Source organism: Enoplosus armatus, chromosome 13 (genome assembly GCF_043641665.1).
Source record: "Enoplosus armatus isolate fEnoArm2 chromosome 13, fEnoArm2.hap1, whole genome shotgun sequence".
Taxonomy (NCBI): domain Eukaryota; kingdom Metazoa; phylum Chordata; class Actinopteri; order Centrarchiformes; family Enoplosidae; genus Enoplosus; species Enoplosus armatus.
In genome coordinates, this window is record NC_092192.1 from 19,927,318 (window position 1) to 19,947,188 (window position 19,871).

General features: G+C 42.9%; 2 protein-coding genes across 4 annotated transcripts; both read right to left on the minus strand.

The window, feature by feature from the left end:
- Window positions 1–6,012: 6,012 nt before the first annotated feature.
- ruvbl2 (RuvB-like AAA ATPase 2) lies at window positions 6,013–11,069 on the minus strand. Its single transcript, XM_070917347.1, has 14 exons — window positions 11,057–11,069; window positions 9,939–9,993; window positions 9,719–9,774; window positions 9,317–9,458; window positions 8,977–9,106; window positions 8,822–8,888; window positions 8,511–8,617; window positions 8,322–8,415; window positions 7,941–8,159; window positions 7,734–7,852; window positions 7,266–7,385; window positions 7,044–7,173; window positions 6,732–6,846; window positions 6,013–6,387 (listed from the first exon to the last, which is right to left on the minus strand). The coding sequence occupies exons 2-14, from the start codon at window positions 9,991–9,993 to the stop codon at window positions 6,362–6,364; spliced, it is 1,380 nt and encodes a 459-aa protein (XP_070773448.1). The 5' UTR covers window positions 11,057–11,069; the 3' UTR covers window positions 6,013–6,361.
- Window positions 11,070–12,866: 1,797 nt separating this feature from the next.
- ftr83 (finTRIM family, member 83) lies at window positions 12,867–17,685 on the minus strand. Of its 3 annotated transcripts, none has more exons than XM_070916677.1 (8): window positions 17,041–17,685; window positions 16,495–16,590; window positions 16,097–16,330; window positions 15,633–15,792; window positions 15,426–15,482; window positions 14,728–14,796; window positions 14,185–14,266; window positions 13,601–13,733 (listed from the first exon to the last, which is right to left on the minus strand). In XM_070916677.1, exons 1-7 carry the CDS (start codon window positions 17,614–17,616, stop codon window positions 14,211–14,213), a joined length of 1,248 nt encoding a protein of 415 aa, XP_070772778.1. In that variant the 5' UTR covers window positions 17,617–17,685; the 3' UTR covers window positions 13,601–13,733; window positions 14,185–14,210. The 3 variants fall into 3 exon arrangements, with proteins under 3 accessions (XP_070772777.1, XP_070772778.1, XP_070772779.1); XM_070916678.1 differs by having other exon boundaries at window positions 13,605–13,733; window positions 14,181–14,266; XM_070916676.1 differs by lacking the exon at window positions 14,185–14,266 and having other exon boundaries at window positions 12,867–13,733.
- Window positions 17,686–19,871: the final 2,186 nt, after the last annotated feature.

The window sequence follows — 19,871 nt, forward strand, 5'->3', positions numbered from 1 at the left end:
AGCCAGATTTGTTGCCCACATTGAACATCATCCTCTTCTTCCTCTCCCGTTGTTGAGCATCTCGTCTTTGAGCATCACTTCTTTCACGTGTGAATGGACGGCCGGGCCCGAGGAGCCGACTAACCTTCAGCTGTCAGAGGCTGCATTAATGCATGGCTCTGCATGCGTTACTGTGTCATTAGAGAGGCCGACACATGTTCCAGAGGAAGCGTGGCACGTCCTCCTCCTCTTTGCCCCATGCGGAATGAATAAGAGATGTGCTTCATGGTGGGCTGAGCAATGTCAATGTGGGAACCAACGGCAACGATTCAAGAAGACATGAGTGGCAAGTAATGGTCAAGCCTGCTGTCACTGGAGCCACGGCAGCAGACGACGTCATTACCCTACAGCCAGTTCTAATGATCACTCCTCGTCTCCCGTCAGGCCTGGAAGCGGTGGCTTCATTTCAAACTGTGCCAGCGAGGCCCCCAATGCGAGGAGGAATTAATTTGATTTGCATGCTTACTAACGAGGATGTAATGTAAATTGACAGTGGAATAGTGTTACTGCAACTGTGCTTGTTACGTGCCGCAGTGGTCTCAGTGTCGCGGGTGCAGCCAGTGTGAGTTATGAATATCAGAGTTTTCTGAATTAAACATGAGTTTACGCTTGACTCGGCAGAGAGTGAATGATGTTGGTGGGCTTTAGTTGCCTTTTTTTAGCTCACATGATTCCATATTTAGAACTACTGCTTCCACCGCAGCATGAGCTGATTCAGAAAAAAAAAAAACGTTCAAAGGCTATTTATGCATGTGCCCATGTGCGCACGGCAGCATCTGCATTCATGTGTCCCATACGTGAAGCAGAGGCAGGGAAGCAGGTTTGTGAATGACTTGTCTGTACAGTGCAGGCTGAGGCCATGAATGGCAACAGGTCTGTGTGAATGGAAGCAGAAGAGCAAAATTGTATGCTATACATACAGTATGTGCACACACACACAACACATGGCCGCCTCTTTCAGGTTACACAGGTGTGTCCGGCCAAGAGGCCACAAATACACTGATGCACACTAATAGATCAAACAGCCCACACCCGCAAGAGCACACACAGAATTTTAGATGCACACAAGCAGCCGCTCCCTCTACAAGAGAACAAGAGGTCAAGTGAGTTAATTTGAGCATTTCTGGTCATTAAATAGGGATAGATAAATTCATTCAGGATATAGCGTTATTTTGTGCTGTGTAATTAAAAGTGCTTCAATCCAGGAATACATTACACATACAGCTAATGATTCACTTCCCTGGGTAATTAAGTGCAATCCAACTGGGCCGAATCAGTCATGCTCTGATACTTTGCATCTTAGCACAGTCCCATTCTTTAAACCAGTGAATCCTTCAGGCAAGCCAGACAAGCATCAGACCCACGTGTTCAGAGCCTCCCTATTTTCTTCAGTCAAACTTATTTGACATCTTAAGCCACACTAGAGGTGTGGCTCTGGGGATGTTTTGTTGGCGCACCACTTTGGTCCAGACTGAAATATCTAAACAACTATCAGATGGATTGGCATGGAATTTGGTACATATATTCATGGCCCTCAGAGGATGACTTTCATGATCCCCTGACTTTTCCTCTCGCTCCACCATGAGGTTGGCATTTTGGGATTCATGTATTGCGATGACATGATGTACAGACGATCATGGTGCACAGAGGGTTAACCCTAACATCTCTGGTGATCCTTTGGTCCACCGGCAAGTCAAAGTCGTTACTTATCCAGTAAAATATCTCAACATCTACTGGCTGGATTGGCACACAATTTTATACAGATATTTATGGCTCCCAGGGGATGAGTCCTACTGACTTATATGAACCCCTGACCTTTCCTCTACCACCACGATGAGGTTGACATTTGTGGTTTTGAGTGAAATGCCTCCTGAACTACTGGATCGATTGCCGTGACTTTAATTTGTTTATGGACAAACATCTGCAAAACTAATGACATTCCCATCAGCCTCTGCTGAAAAATTCCAACACACTAAACTAAGATGGTAAACATGGTAAATGTTATACCTGCTGCAAGCATGTTAGCATGCTGACATTAGCTTTACAGCGTGCCTAAGTATAGCCTCACAGAGCCACTGCTGTGGCTGTAGACTCTTTGAAAATACAACATCATTTGCTGTTATATGTGGAGCAATGTCATGCTTTAGGGTTTTCACGAGTCATAAAACTAGCATATGGAAAGTCCTATCTGGACCATCACGCCTCCCGAATGAGGGCCTCTGTTGTTAACCAGTAAAGCATCAGGCATCAAAATAAATCCTAGTTATTAGTTCCTCTGTCATTACATGAACACATGCGCTGTCTCTCTGTCTTTTGACTTTTATTTAAGTCAAATAAAAGTTCAATCAGATATTATCTTGCCAACCCCTTCGTTGGACTAAGATGATTTCGCTCTCTCAGGCATCTTCTCATGCTCCGCTGTCTTCTATGACTTTCGTCACCTCTTACACGACCAGAGGACTGAGAGCAGGGAGCTGTTAACAACAAATGAACGGATGTCACTGAGGGAGTGATAAATGGAGTGGATAGATTATTCATGATGGTAGGTGACCCTGCCAGGCACTGCGTTCTGTCACACACTGATGTTGCCACTCATCTCATCCTTCAGATCAGTCCGCACAGAAAAGTTGTGCATTTTCCTTTGTGCTGCAAAATGGTCTAAAAACTTTTGGATCAAACTGGAATGGCATGTGAATTCATCACTTCAGTTGGTGGCCGCATGCGCACTGCACTGTGGCAGCTCACTACTCTCGAATGGATGAGTGCATTGCAAAGGACAGGTTTCCCCAAAGTGATCAAAGTGTGGAAGTGGAAATCAAAATATAAAGAACACGCCTGTCACAATGAAATCTACAAGACTGTTGGCAAAAGTGTTCATTTCAATTCCCTCATTTCAATCTAATGCTAGTATTCACATGATGTATTCAAATTCAATCAGTATTTTCCTTTCAAATAATTCCTGAATTTATAAAATATATAAAATATGAGTACATTGTGCCTCATAACCCTGTTTTTCCAACATCAAAGAATATATATACATTCTCTACCATATGTGAAAGCATGGTGCACTTCCATTGACCTCACTCTCCAACTTTACCACAGGAATCACACACAAAGGGCCGAGCCCGTTCACATATGGCGGTGAGGGAAAGAGGACGAAGATTTATTTTTTCTTTGGAAAGCCCAGGAAATGGCCTCAAATTCTATCCATTCATGAGCCCAAATGGTGTTATGGTGTTTAAATCCTAAAGTCCTATTTAAGGAACATGCCATCAAAAAAAGAAAATGCGGCAAGAGAGAAGCAATAATAAATATAGGATAGGAGCGTAGAAAATATGCTAAAGGGGTTGGTACCAGATGAACACATGCTATTCTTATATTAAGTGTCCATCAGTGTGTTTATCTGTCTTTTTGCATTGAAGGCTAACTTCAGACTTTCTGGTCCAGACCTCCTTTTGGCACAAAAGTCATCTCTCCGTTGAGAAGTCAACCTCTGCATAAACACGCATCTGAGAGGTGCTTGAGTCAAGTGTGGAGTCAAGAGTCAAGTGGAACTTAAAAGTCCAGAGAGATAAAAAAAAGAAAGCAGGGAAAGACAAGAGCGAATCAGCACAAGTTCTCGTGTAATCAGTGGCCTTTCAGCAGGGAACATCATCATGTCACAGTCACATTCAAAGTCAACACCTGAATGAGGCTGACTTGTAACCACATGCGGTAACAGTTCACTTAGAAATTAGACACATACTGTATTTGGGACTGCGTATAGTTTATGTTATATGACCAAAAACTGCATCATGGGATGAATAAATTGTGGCAATACGATTCTCAAAAAGACTCATAGTGGTCAAATCCAGGCTGACAAGTGAATGGACATTTCAAATCAGTTCAACTGATCAACAAGTCGATTCATTTCATGAGCGATGGAATTGATTTTGATACGGATACATTAAGCTAATGACATTCCCACTGAAAGCCTCCTTAGACTATGAGAATCCAATGACCTCTCGTCACAATCAATAGAGTGGAGAGCTTTCCTGTCTGCCATTGTGACCCAGGTGAAAATCATCACAAATCATCAGCACTGGCTGTGTTTGAAAGGTTCGGTCACTGATTTCTGTCTTTCCTATATTATATTATATATATCCTTTCCTAACGAACAAACCTCCCCGCTGAGAGACAGAAGTGTTGTTGTAGTTCTGTGGTTCTGTGATGGGGACATTTGCAGAAGGCTAGCATGGCCTGACTGTGGTGGAGGAAAGGGCACCCAAATCTGTGCAGCAGGCAAAATGCCACAACATGTTAGCATGCTGCGCAAGCCTTGTAGCCTGTGGACAGTGGTGTGTAGACAAAGAGTGGGAACCAATCCAAGTAAACCTGCTCACACCCAGAGGGCCTGAGCTGAATGTGATCTGGAAACAATGATTTGGCCTCTCAGCGACACAGAAGAAAAAGAAATGTCTTCAGGTCGAGTTTCTTTGAGCAGATATTAAATATATTGAGATTCTGCTCAGAAGGTATCGGAGGTTAGTGGGATCCCGTATCTGTATCTCTAAAGTCTCTTTAGGATTTAGACATTTTACAACATCAAGTAAATTTTGTGTGGGTTTCACACACACACACACACACACCCTGTTTTACATACAAACAACTGAGCCCTCATGAAGTTTATCCCAGTTTTAATCCAACCAGTGAATCCATCAGATGCGGTGGCAAGCAGCACAGCCAATAGCAGCCTCGTGTGACTCGGGGGGGGGGGGGGGTTATGGGATGTAGGCAGCAGGGTAATCCACGCAGAACTCTCTCCCACCAGCACTGAACATTAAATATTCATTTCCACGTAGGAGGAAGTCAGCTGTACTCATACTATATGCAGGTTCAATTAATTAATGTGCTAACTGGTTATGAATGAAATGCAGTTTCTTGGTAGAGGACTGTCTGACACACTCGTGTCTGTGAGTACGGGTGATGGTTTTAATAAAAAGTAAAGGTGTCAACTAACTGCAATATACAGCACTTTTCATCATTTAAAGCTTTTTTTTGTTTTTAGAATAAATTATATTGAGCTGCCAATGACAAGAACTATCTGATGAATATCTAACAGGGACGTGACCACTTTCAGCATGTGAAAACTATCATTTACAGTCAGTGACATTTTAAAATATTCTCTCAATTTGTATTGAAAAGGCAGCCATTTTCAGATGAATTAAACATGTAAACCCATAAAGGAATAACACTACAAACAAGGTTGGGATGATGAGATTTGCTGAGCATCTGATTATCTAAATACAGAAGAATCTAGCTGTGAGGAAGTCTGCACCAAAGTGTGTGTGTCGGAGCAGGGTAGAAACTACAGTGTATCATGGGTGTGAGATTGAGGTGTGGACGAGCTGCAGTCATTTACAGTACAAGCTCACACCCATCATACAGTAAGGCGGCGTTAATGAACTAAATGAGGCTACGGGGAGATATTTTTAGGCTGTCAGCAATGCTGCTCGACTTGCTTATTGGAAAGCATATAGTCGGGGGTCACATTCATCTCAGCAGAGCTTGCACATTGCATTGTTTGTAGAAAGGATGACTGCAAAAGAGATCTTTGGGCTCCACCTTGTGGCAATGATTTCAAACTATTACAAACTTCTGTGTCAAGCCCATCAGTCGCATACAGTTTGTTCTGTTAACCTCAGCTCTCAGTCAGTTTTTCATCATGCCAAGTATTTCAACTGTTTTCTGGCTGTTGTGATGGGCAGTGAAACGCTGCTTTTCAGCCTGGTGTGATGGTACTCTTTAGGTTGAGCTGAGGCAAATATGAAGCTTCAGCAGTTTGTGTTAGAGTATGTAAAAGTGGTGCGAGTCATGTCAAGTGATTCAAAATGAAACTTGTGGTATGATGTTTCAATTAACGTTTTACACCGGTTTTGTAGCATTCAAGATTGACTGACAAATAAGAAAACAAATCATCACGGTGTGCTTAGAAAAGCCTGTTTAATAATTTTCATTTAAAAAAAACATGTAAAGATAAGTCAACAAAAAAAAACTTAAGGAATGAATATTCCTGACACAAGGCCTCAGCGATGAACAGAATTGTGATAGATCCAGAATCAAGTCAAATTTAGGTAAATAAATTTGAATTCAATGTAGGATTAAAGGTGAACAGAGAAGAAAAATGTGGGGAAATTCAGTGAATTGAATTCATTTGAATCTTCAATGTAATTCGAATCTGAAGTAAAGTCCAGTTCTGAATTGACTCCAACTCCAGAGGGCGATCGGCAACAATAAAAAGAAAGTAAGAAAAGAAAGTAAGAAAACAAATCAGTCCTCTTCATTACGAGGTGTCCATTTGGGCCGTTTCTGAAAGAGAAGAACAGACCCTTCTTGCTTATTCACCACGTCATGTGGAATTTGTATACTTAACGTAGATAAATCATTCTAGCCTACTAGTGCAACGCTGGGCTGAGTTGGGCATATGGTATTTTTCCTTTCTCTCTCTCTTCTTTTCTCTGCTTTGCTGTGAAACTACAGAGCAACCAGCTTTAGTAAGCACGTCAAAAACTGAAATCTTCTCTAATGACTGCAGCAGGTGCTCCTGGGTAAGAGTCTGTTTCAGCATTGTGATGCATTTGACTTTGATTTAACTTGAAAAGCAGACAAATTGGACCACTAACAGAGACAGAGAGGAAGAACAGCGAACTCACGTGTTTCATTGAAGAGGAAGGAATCCTGATACTCCTTCATATACTGAGAGGATCTGGCCTCGTCCAGGAACAGAGAGTAAACCCTTTTGATGTCCTCCACCTGAACTTCTGTCCCCTGAGGACAGCCAAAACACACAGATGACATCAACACTGAGGCCACAGGAATTCATGACTAAACCACTGAAAAAGAATTCATCAGGGATCAAGGATTAAAAAAAAAAAACATGCTTGTAGATGGTGATAACAATGCCTTTTTTTTTTTTACATGTGATGTGTAAAATGTGTGTTATCATCTGTTCAGACTGAGTTTACCTTGCGTTTGCGACACACCAGTCCAGCGGTGCTAATCAGCTGGATGGCGTAGCGCAGCGACGTCTCCATGCCAATGCGAGTCAGGACAGTGTGAGCCTCCTCGCTCAGCTCTACATCCTCCTCCTCACACCTGAAATACAACCACGCAGGTTTACTTCCCTTTCACAACGCTGGGAAGACGCAAACACAGTCTGCCGACAGATGACGAACGCAGATTCTCACCTGATCTTGAGGATCTGCCTCGTCTCTTTTTCAGTGTAAGGGGAGGTGGCGATGATGAGCAGGCGGTCCAGCAGGTCGATGGGGATGCCATGAGGGCTCTGGTAGTTTGTGCCTCGGATACTGAGAGATAAAAAAGTGGATATATTATTCAATAAAGTTCAATATTCAGAGTTACGAGTGACACATGAAATATGGTATGATGTATTTGACCGAATTTTCTGACCATTCTCTTTGTTTCTTTAGGATGAAAATATTTTAAAAGAAATGTCCAAGGTTTGAAGAATGAACTCTTATTCATAAAACCAAGTCAATTTTACAGTCGTTTATCAAATAACCAGATATACAGGTTATAAGATATTCAAATTCCCCCCAAAAAATGGTACGGGACATAAAAATTCCATATCGGTGTATTCTAAATAGAACAACTCAAATGATCAGATGGGAAGAAAACGTAGATTTAAATAGTACCGAGTGATGCCTCTGTTGGTGGCCATAATGAGAACTGGGGACAAGTCACTCTCTAGGGCACGGTTCAGGAAGGAAAAGCACTCCATGTCCAGCATATGGACCTCATCAATAAATAACACCTGGAACCACAAACATAGAAAATGAGTTAAGTACAAATCGCAGACAAAGCAAGTATATAAACACACACACACGCACAGTTGAACCTACCCCAGGAATGATCTCTGCCTTGCCCTCTTCTCTCCACTCACACACTTTGGCATTAATCTGCTCGCGGACTTCGGACTTGATCTCTCCGGTGTCTCCGGAGAAGAGGGCCAGGAAGCCTTGAGTGCGGCTGTTGATGACGTCGATCTCATGGAGGGACACAGTATGGACCACCTCTTTCCTCTTCTGCAGCTCTCCCTCTGGACACTGTACAAACTGTGTCTGCAAGGATGACACGATCAAATTCATTTCAAAAATCTTTAAGTCCCATTAAATTACTTACTTTTATACAAAAGGAGTACGGTTATATTAGACAATTAATTTCAAACAAGCTCTGAATCCACAAGGTCAATGGGCGTTGTTGATGTGACAGTGACAGGATACCTGAGCTCCCATGGCATCATAGTCTCTGGCTCTGGTGAAGGAGCGGCCCAACTTGCTGATCTTTCCAGTGGCTTTGTCAATGGTAATAACATCTCTGAGAGAAAACAGACAGTTTCGATCACATATGGCCATCCGACAGGCCTGAGTGATCCAGATATGTAAAGATCAATGAACAAGAGATGTACTCACCCTGCTTGAACTTTCTCTTTGCTGAGACTGTCAATCATCTTGTTGCCCAAGTCATATATTGTCTCCATCTCAGTCGTCTTCAGAGTCAGTTTGCCCACCTTGGCACCCTGAGAGACAAAGTTTAATATGTATAAGTGTGTCTTTAATGACAGCAGGGTGTGTAGCGTTTTACACTTGCTTTAATTCCCTTTTTCCCTGTAATATCAGCAGTGACTGCCTTCTTCCAACTCAGTGTGTTCTGTGACATAAGCAGGTTTCAATAATGACAGTAAGTTATGACTGCACTTGTAGCAGACACGTGAGCAGCCTACCGTTCCCGTGGCTGGTCTGTCAATCTGGATTTCCACCACCTCTCCTTCAATAATCTCCGTCTCTTCTCTGTAAAAGAAACCCACTATGAATAAGCATTCACTGAGACAATACAATGAGAATTTCAAAGACACAACTACAGTGTTTGCTCACTCACTTGATCCTCACTCCGATGGCTTTTCTAAAAGCTTGGCTGAGTGCCTCGGTCTTGCTCATCTCCAGGGAGAAGATCTCACTACCGGCCAGCGCTGTGAAGGGTGTGTCAGGGCCGAGAGACTGAGCGATGCCTGCATTAAATAAATAAATAAAATAAAATAAATTAATTAAAAAATTCTCACCTGAACCTATACTCAGCAAGTGAATATGGGAGCAGGAACTCTTGCTTTAATGAAAATATAACTTCAGCCAATTACATCAATGCAAGGCATCCATATGACTTCCAGGGCAGGACGATGAAATGATATTGTGTTCTGGAAAGCTTCCAATGAGGCCCTTACCCATAGCAATGGCAGTCTTTCCTGTGCCAGGTTGGCCAGCGATTAGTACTGCTCTGCCAGCGATGTGGCCATCTTTGATCATCTCCAGAATGACCCCTGCTGCCCGACGGGAGGCCAGCTGGCCAACCATCCCCTGAGACACCTGTGGGTGAATAGGAACAAGTATCCTTGAGGTCAAATTCAACACATATTAATGTACATCTGCACATCATTCTGCCCTGTAGTCCAATATATATATATTGACTTCACAACGTTTCTGCTTATAATCCTTTACTGAGCTTGTCTAATAATGACTTGGTAGACACTGGAATCCAAGTAAACAGGGTTTTCTTACAGGTATTACATGCCAACTAAACAGTGAACAAATCATCACAGCCACATACTATGAAAACTTAACGCTACCTGTCTTGGCTCCAAAGAATCATCCAAACCAAGTCCACGGATGTGAGAGTGTGCTCCTGAACACAAGTTAGAAATCAACATGTTAATAATAACCACATTTGGAAGAAGGAGTAAAGACCAGGTACCACTTGCATCAACATACATTAGGGCTGACTTATCACAAATCACATTAACTTGTATCCATGAACAGTCGGGTCCCAGTGTAAATGGGGATGCTTACCGATTCTCTCGATCCGTGTGATGTCACGGACCTCGGGTACCTTTGTAGTCGCCATCTGTATTTAGTGAAAAGTAGAAATATCTTTAATATAAACAAATAATAATTAGTTGCAAAGAATGGATACTAATCCCAGGCTTTCTAGTCCCCTTATTATTGGGAAAAGGTTAAGGAGGTGCCATCGAACGCTATAATAACACTGTAACAAAGGAACAGGCAAAAGATGATCATTATTGTGACAAACAAGGACTCTTTGTAATTAAAGTCTCTCTGACCGTTGCGGGACTCAAAAGCTGTCACTCAGCAGTCATTATGGGAATTCAGAGCACGTTCATAAGAGCCTCTGCCTTGTGCAACAGAAGGCTGACTGCATCTGACATCAAACCGCAGCTAGGAGTGAACAAGGCTTCTGCTTCAACAGCACAGAGAAATGCTCTGGAAGCTGGGCTGATAGCACATCAGTCACCAAAACAGGGCAAAGAGGCTTGGGAACTGGTATGCTGCTCTACTTGTGTTTACAATCAGCCCAGTGGCTGAGATTTGCAGTGTACTCCTGGGTCAGGACTATTTCACTGTATGCTTTGCTAGTTGAACAGGAAAAGCGTCAGGTTTCCCCCCGAGTTTCACTGCTAATATTTAGTTAGCTAACCTAGCTGGAGCACATAAATTTAACTACGGAGTCTGTCCTGTCCAGTCGGTTGTCATAGTGACAGTTGTAACGCATGCCACAACACAAGAATATGAGAGCGTTTTGCCATCTTGCTGTGGCTTTTAATTTGTCACATTTCTCTTTTTTATTAACAAAAACCCTCCCATCTCAGTTGTCAGCAACATGAGCTTGAGTGAAATGACATGCAGAAGGCACAAATCGTTGCTGCTCGACAGCCCTAGTACGGCAAAATAAAATGCTAACGCTAGCTTAACGCTAATGTTATGTTAGCAAACTAGCTAACTCCATTCTTGGTTTTATGCCTTCAGTAACTATTGTCTACACACCGCCGAAGATATGATGCTAGAGCAAATAGCAAGGATTTAAATGACAGCAAACATGCTATATATCAGGATGTGAAAGAACAAGGTCTAGAGTATTTATTACAGTTATCATATTAATGTAAACTCACCTGTGCAGCCACACTTGTGAAAATGTGAGAATGCGGCGCTTCTTTCTGACGGTGCGCAGGGTAATTGTGTCCGAAGAGAAACAAGTAATTTGTTTCCTATGCACATACAGGGGTTGACTGCCCTCTATAGGCGTGGTGGTAAATAACGAAGGGAGAAAAACATTCAAATCTGTGTATTAAATTGCAGGTAAATTAACTGGGGAGAGGTCGGTGGTGGGGCAGAGACCGTGCATTTAAGCTTGTAAACTATACTACTACATGTGTAAACTAGCGACTAGACCGCTTGGTTCGTGTCTCCGTTTGATGTCCCGAAGAAAGATATTTAACTTATGACTTCACACAAAGCAGGACTTTGTAGCAAGAGTGGAAGGGGTGAAGGGTGAATTTGTTCAGGGAGGTAGGCTAGCCTGTAACGTGTTGTCTGAAGTAACCACCACAGGCCTGTTTCAGAATGTGTTTTGTGTCCCCAACAGTGAATCCTACCGCCACACAGACGCTTTCCTGGAGTGGAGTGAAGAAGTGGCCGGTGACATCCTTGGTAAGCACTGCATACGTTTGTCCACTAGAGGTAGCAAAGCTCACAAGGGACTTTACAGGTGCAGAGCTGCGACAAACAGCCAAAGTTAAGCAGCAGTTTAGCAAATTGACACTGATGAATGCTCACCAGATAAACTTCAATCTACCAGTATTCTGCATTTTGCCGGCAGTCACCTCTGACTTATTATATGGTGCTTGCCACCAGCTTCCTGTGTGTGAAAATCAAATAATATACAATGGCAATATATTCGTTTTTTGGTCATGCTGATGTAACTGTACAAAGCAGCAACTAAAATCACAAACCTTTTTGGTCAGATCTGAGGAGATAAAGGTGGGGGGGGGGGGGGGGGGGGGGCATCAATTGATGTTTCTCTTTCTGAGTACCATATTTTCTATAATCACACAATCCCTCATCTTTGTAGTGTAAATCTGGAGCCTATCGCTCAGTGTGGCCCCCTTGTTCAGAGAAATTGTGGAAAAATGTAATTCCAGAAAACATATCAATAAGGGATAAAATATCCCTGAACAATGGCAAACCTCACCTGCTGGCCACAACCTTAATGGATTCTGGTTTTTCATATCCTCTCTACTGTATCTTGAAAGTTTTCCCTTAAGGCTGCAGTTTTAGGATTCCACAATCTAAACCCACTTCACTCCAGCATCACAAGAGTGCCCGCTGTGATGTTTCCTGGTGTCTAATCATTGGCTTGTGTTCTGCCTTATATAAGTGAGCTGTTTGATGTTCAAGGCAAGTCTTTGTTGAACGGTTGATGTCAAGTTAAGTAGCAACCAAAGGAGAAGATGGTTAAAAGAGTCAGATGTGGGAATATGTAACTGACGAAATGCTTTTGCCTGAAGCCCAAATGAAAGACATACTGAAAACAAAATGACAACACAGTCTTTTATCAGGCTGTTTTGACATTACAAGTCCTAAAGATTTAGTAAAGAGAGAAAAAAATGGCCACTAGCTTGAATTACATGAAGTTTTATCGCCGGCGATAATCTAGTGGAACCACTTTTACAGATTTGTTTGTAAATTAGCAAAACTGCAAACTCACTAATTCATCACTAATACTGTAACGGCCTGAATCCAGACTTTCAATGAGTAACGTAATGATAAAGATCTTTAGAGTCAGACTTCAGCAAACATTTAAAACTGCTGCTGATAAGGTAAATCTTTAATGAATGAATGATTGAATTAATTAATTAGCCTGTGGGGTGAACGTTTGTGATGACAGACGTTTGACGTAAAAATATAACAACAACATCACAGTTTATCCTTGTTATAAAATGTTTATTGATAAAAAGTAAGTGTATAATAACCTACATGAATGATCACATGACATATTTCAATCAAGTACAGCCTTCATTATTTTAAAATGATAATTTAAATGCTCATTCACTTTGGTACACCTGATCTTACATTTCACACATCGTGATTTGCAGAATATTCACAGTTATTAAGGACAGTTCCCCTGATACTCAACACATGATGTATAGTCTTACGGAAGAATTATAACATATCATCAGAGAATTGCAACATTTTTGTTCTGTCTATCCATAACAAATCTGAATCACAGTTGTGCATTGATCATTGGGAGTGTGTTATATTATTACAGCTGGATGAGGGTGATGGCTGACTCATACCAAACCCAGAAGCCTGGATAGACAGCCTCACTAAAGGAGGCCTTGAAGCGGTGGATGAGAGACATGGTGTCCCCTACGGTGTAGAAAGAGAGGGTACCCCCGGCGTGGTCTAGGAACACCCCTATACGTGATGAGTAGGGTGCGTTGATCTCTATCTGGTCTTTGTTGTGGCGGCCTGAGTAGCTGGAATCAGAGCAGAAGAGGCTCCAAGACTTGCGGTTGTAGCCGATGCGGCAGCTGTCTCCGTAGCCCGTCCTCTTGATGCCTTTGTAAGTGACTCCGATGGCAGCTCCCTCCCCGCTCCAGTCAACCTCCCAGTAGTAAGCTCCTCCAGAGAGAGCCTCCATACACAGGACCTGGGGCAGGGAGTCAAACCTGGCAGGATGGTCACCGTAGGACTGGGGGTCTCTCTTGAGGGCAGCTTTCCTGTTCCCTCGAGACAAGTAGAGCTGTCTGTAGGCTGTGTTCGGGTCCATGGTGAGCTGGCAAGCATCTAGGAAGAAAAATGTAACCATTACTTCACATTTAGCTAAATTTGCTTGGGTTAAATGTAAATGAGGAAACACACATTGGACAAAGCCAAAGCCAGTTTAACCCATAAGAACCCAGACCCATTTCCCCTCAAAGGAAAATTATGGGGAATACACCACAGGCCAAGTGGACACATGACTGTGACATGAGCACCACACCAGGATGTTTCGTATATGTCGCTTAGGGACTTAATGAGTTAAGATCAAGCAAAAAGCTGTATAAGGAAGATTCTGGGGCCTTTGAAGTGTGTGTTACACTGGTGTCACCATGGGTTCTTATGGGTTAAAGCACCCCTCACCACTGCACCACAGTTTTTAACTAACTTCTGCACCAACATAATTTGAAGCAAAAGTGGGAGACCCTCTGGCTGGACACAGAAATCAGAATAATCCCAGGGATTAGATATCACCTGCCTGCTGTGTGCCTCTACCTCTGCGGGTCACAGTTGGTGGGACACCCGCCGGTGGTCTCGGCTAGATCTGCCCGGCCTATTATCTGGAATGCCAGAGGTATCAACACTGTTTGTCCATCTTTAACTGTAACTGTAAGGGGAGACCCACAGCCCATGAACCTCTTTCCCACTGACTTTAAAGCCTATGCAAAGTCTTTTTAAATAGATACCAGTAAAAAACTGGCCCCTGACATTTTGCCCAAAACACAATATTCTTATATCAGAAAAAGCTTTTTCATGCACTCAGTTTAAACATAGAGGGAGCACTTAAACTGCAAAATGAAGTAAAATCACAAAGCTGTGTATAATGAGTCAATCCCAGTCTCTGTCAACACTGTAGGACATACAGTCGTTACTAAAATCAGATCTTGTGGTCATCCACAGGGCCTGACAGAGAACCTCATCAGCACCTAATTTGCCCCATGCAGTGAAATGAGCAGGGAGAGCAGTGATCTGTGTCAGAGCAGAAAACAAGACAACAGCAGTCAGAGAAGCCGAGACTCACATTTCAGGAATTCATCCCTGTGCTGAGGTTCGTGCACTGGCAGAGACTTGTACATGGCAGCTTCATCATCTGTTGAAGGAAGCATATGTATCACATCAGAACTGGTGGTAGTGACATAATGGACTATAGTGCTCTGAACTGAAAGGCCTGTATATTTCACAGCACTGGTCCAGAATGACTTTCTATTACTCCATGCTATTAATCACAGAAAATGATTCAACAATAACTGCACAATGTAACTGTGTTATCCCTATGAAGACTGACAGAAAAGCGGCATGAAGTGGGTAGTGTTGATGTTATTGTTATATTAACCCAGATACTGTGAGTGTCACAATATCTAGAAATCCTGCCGTCATCAGTGAAGCTGATCTGAACTGTCAAAGGCCACACAACGTAGCCAAATTCTGTTCTGGACGAGTGGGTTCATGTAAACTCGCTGGCAGTTTGACATCCTAATCAAAGTAAACATTTGACCATGTGGCACCTGAGTGACCTCAGGCTACCCTCTAACGAATGTCAGGCTCCAGCCACGACCAAACTTCAAACTGCATTGCACAAAGCCCTATTGAGGACAAGGGGAATCTAACGTTCTCTAGTCAAATTATGCAAAACTGTGGGTCCATATAATTTCTAAATACTGTAGCTCTGCTGGTTTTGTGGATTGTCTAAACAAAAATGGTACAGATGTTATTACTCACTTTTTATGGACCGTCTCTTCCTGGATTCATCCAGTTCACAGAAGGTCATTTTGTTAACTGCAAAAATAAAGAAATGAATGACTTGACATGGTAACAGCGGTGACGTGTTCACAACATGTTTGTACTGACACCAGAGGACTGAAGATTTATCACACTAATTCAATTCACTTTTGAACAGCAGGGTGTTGATGCTGGCTCCCCACTCACCTGTCTTGGCTACCTTAACCAGTTCATCATTGCTGAATTCATTCAGGTGCTGTTTCATCTCAGAGACGGCCTTAGTGACGGGGCCGAAGGTGAAGTAGGGGTTGACGCTCACTGAGGGCAGCTCCTCGGCCTCATTCTGGGCTATCAGCATGTGGTAGCTCTGATGAGGAAAACAACAGCAACACAGTTATGATAATGTATACTTTAAATTAGTTTCTTTTTTTCATTTTGCATGTTATCAGTTAGTAGTTGCATCGGCTGAGACACATTTAGACTTGAAATGCGCAGGTGTATTAGATTTGATGTTTTGTCTGTTTGCTTTGTGACGGACTGGTGACCTGTCCAGGGTGAAACTTGATGGGATAGGCTCTAGCCCTGTGCCACCCTGTGTAGGACGGATGGATGGCGGTGTTGTGGCAGCATCATGTTGTGAAGGTGGTATCTGTTGAGTGGTGGTCCGTTACCTGGATGAAGTGGATGTGGTCCTCAGTGCGGGACAGCTGGGTGATCTCGTTGTCTCTCCTCTTCAGATCAGCGATCTCGTGGCTCAGGCGCTCCATGTGGCCCTCCGCATTGTTGAGTGCGGCTCTCTTGTTGGAGGAGATCAGCTTGGTCATCTCCTGCTGCATCCTCTCAATGGAGCGCATCATGTCGCCAAACATCTTGTCACATTCCTGCAGTGTTCTCTGGGCTGAGCTCTGCACAGGAAGCATATGCCATTAGTCAACTGGGTGTCACACTGAGAGAAGCTGTCATCACTCCTACATGAAGGAATGTTGTCTTGGTCGTTGATTTAACTTTCCATTCAATCTATAGTGGTTAGACTGGTCTTATCTGTCTGATGGATGATGGTGGCACAAACCTTGAGTGAGTCCACTGCTTGTTTTAGTTCCTCCATCTGCTTGAGTCGGTCATGAATCTTCTCCTGGATCTCAGCCTGGGTGGCGCCCAGCTTTTGCTGTGAGGAAAACAACAGACATTGTTAATTATAATGAACAGCAAGTCCACAAATTGACAAAATCATCCAATCAAGAGACTTTTTTTTTTTTTTTTAAACTCAAGCATTAGACTTAATACTATCAGTGTGCAGCTCAATGTTGACACTGTTGCTGGGCGTGCAGGTAGCAGCCTTATCTTCTTATGGGTGGGTCTGGCAAATCGCTTGAGGCTTTGGTTTATGGGCTTGTTTGGTCTATTGTGTGCTGCTGTTTCATGTACTACCTGCCACTGTGTTACTAGTGCAATGAATCATGATATGTACATGTGTCACCACTGATTTACAAATGACAAAAAGCTTCATGAGCATTAAACAATACTTGTCACGTTGAGCAAAGCACATTTTAGCATTCTTACTACACCTGTTGTCTGAAAAACCAGTGTTGTCACTTTTAATTAAGTGTTAACCTACCTGCTCATCCGCCCTCTCCTGCTCAGCAGACACCATGTCGTGACCTTTGTGTTCTTTCACCGTACACAGCACGCAGATACACATCTGGTCAGTGCGGCAGAACAGCTCCAGACCCTTCTGATGCTGGGGACATATCTGTCTGTCCAGGTGGCCGATTTCATCCACAAGCTTGTGCCTTTTAAAAGTGGATGACTCAAAGTGGGGCTTGACATGCTTCTCGCAGTAGGAGGCCAGACACATCAGGCAGGACTTGACAGCTTTGTGCTTCTTGCCAACGCAGATGTCACAGCCGACATCCTGGGGTCCTGCGTAGTTGTAGTCAGGGGACGGAGGCGGAGGTGGAAAGGATTCGGAGTTGCGTTGGATGGTGGAGTGCCGAGAGCCTCCCATGCGTCTCGGGGTGGGCCTCTTGTTGTAGGTGACCCTGCACTGTGGGCAGAGGTACGAGCCCGTGTGGTCAGCATGGTCCCAGTATGTCTTCAGGCAAATGGAGCAGAAGATGTGTCCACATGGTATGGACACGGGGTCCCTGAGGGATTCCTTACACAGGTAACAGTTGTCCTGCTCAGACGACATGGAGACAAGTTAGTGCGGTTCCCTCTGATGCGATGAAGATGCTGTGAAGACAGTCAGCGACTTGAGTCAGCGCAGTGGCAAAGTGAGCTCACAGGTACTACGGGCGCAAGTTATATAGAGTAAACAGAGAGGGAGGCTAAACTGGTTGAGCCGAAACCAGTAAAACAAGGGCGGGGCAAGAAAAGGACACAGTGAATGACTCCATCGGTTACAGAATGTAAGCAGAATGAATCAAATGTGGGATCATAACATACAAGGTTTTGGTTTGAGTGTTGTCAGCAAAAGTGTAGTTCCGCAATGTTTTTTTTTTTTTTTTTTTTTTTTCATGTAGAACACCATAAAAATAAAAAGATTTTAAAGGCCTTGAGAATTTTAATAATTTCTTTTACTGGAAAGCGGTCTAACCAGAACATGAAAAGTGCGGTTGAGAATCATGTGAACAGTGTAAGCATCCCATTAATAGATGAGTAAAAGCAAAATAGTACACTCAAAAGTAACTACATGAAAGAATGCAGTGTAAAGAAAGCCCCGGTGTGTCGCACGCCACAGTTGAGTGCACTAATTGCTGAGTGTTAGAGATTGCCTGGAGACAGACTGTCCCACTCAAGTCACAGTACAAACTGACCTCAAGCTGAAGAGATTATTTTCTGCACTTTGACTAATAATAATACAACTCCTTTTCTGGTGGTCAACTGTAATGTCTCGTCATCAACGGTGACTCCTTCCATTGTGACGTACGGTCAATGGATGAAGTGCAGCGATGCCAAATTAACTGCTTTGTTGGCCTTGAATTCAATTAGTTTGGCCCTCTTGACCCGGTGAGATCTCCCTGACCTTCGCCTCACCTGCAACCAGTTAATTATCAACTTTAATTTGCATTTCATTACCACTGATTTCTTATGAGGCTTGAAAGGAGACCTGCAGTTTCAGTAAGTCAACACTGGAACTGTATTTTTGTGGTTCAACTGTAATGCCATCTCAAACAAGAGAATGTGCACCGTGAAACCAAAGCAATTATAAGAATGTTTCCTTTTCTGAGCTAAAGACGTTCCTCTGTAGATTTCATCTTACAGTGAACACACCTCCCAGCCAAGATGGAGTTTCGGGGCTGTTGAAATGGAGATAGGAATGCAACTACACTTGATAGCCCAGATAACAGGAGGGCCAAGAAAGCCTACTTAAAAGATTCCATTGTGTTAGAGCCAGCAGGGCCCGAGCCCAGTGCCAGGCATTATAGGGTCTGTTGTCTGTCAACAACACTAACTACAGCTGACATGTAAGACTAAATGTAGCATCTTATTTGACCAAAACGCCCACTGACAGGGGTCGTACTCTTCAGTGAAAGTGACGCAACAAAACTAAACAAAACATTTCTCCAGCTGTAGATTCATTTCTTTTCATGAAAAGATCCAAATTACCGATATTTTTTAATTCACATCATTTTTACTGCCAAAAGTCCCTGAACCACTGATCTAGACAATATTACAAATCTGCAAGATTGACAGTGACTTATGATTTACATAATGACATGTTTCTGTCATGGTTTGACTAAGTCTTCATTAAGTATTCATATTTAATAGTCATTGCTCTTAAATTGCATCTGAATTAAGTCCGATCATATTTCTAATAACAGCAACAAAAGATCTGTTATAGGTGATGATGGTTGAACTGAGTCACTCTCCAGAGTTTCAGTGACGTGCCTGCTCATCTGATTGCAAACTGAGCTAATTTTCTCGATCATACCAGCTGCATTTAAAATGGCACTTCAACAGGCTTCTGGTCTCAATTCATTTTATTATTGTCATTATTGACATTTTCCCCTCTTTACAGATTTGTGGGGTTTTTTTCTTCTTTTTTCTTTGTACCTTACTGGCCCTTTAACTTTTTTTTAACCAGTAGATGGACTTTTCTCCCATAAAACAAAAACATAGAAATTTTATGGAGGACCTGTTGGCCTGCACTTACTACACTTCACCTTGTCGTCTGAGCCACTGGGCACACAATGACTCTTGAAATTTCTTTCACCTAAGAATCTGTTGCGGAGCAGGCAGGCTTACGAGAGCAAACGCGATCAAATGAACATCTGTCAAGCGTGCATTGCATGTGACCGTCTCTCCCTCCACTTTAAAGCATGTGATACGAAACACAAACATTCTTCCCCTGACGTTTTTTCTAAGAAAAGGGCTCAGGCCTGATCTTATTTTGAAGTTTCAGTTAGGCAGACTAACTTCATTTGCTGCATCATGTCTATTGTC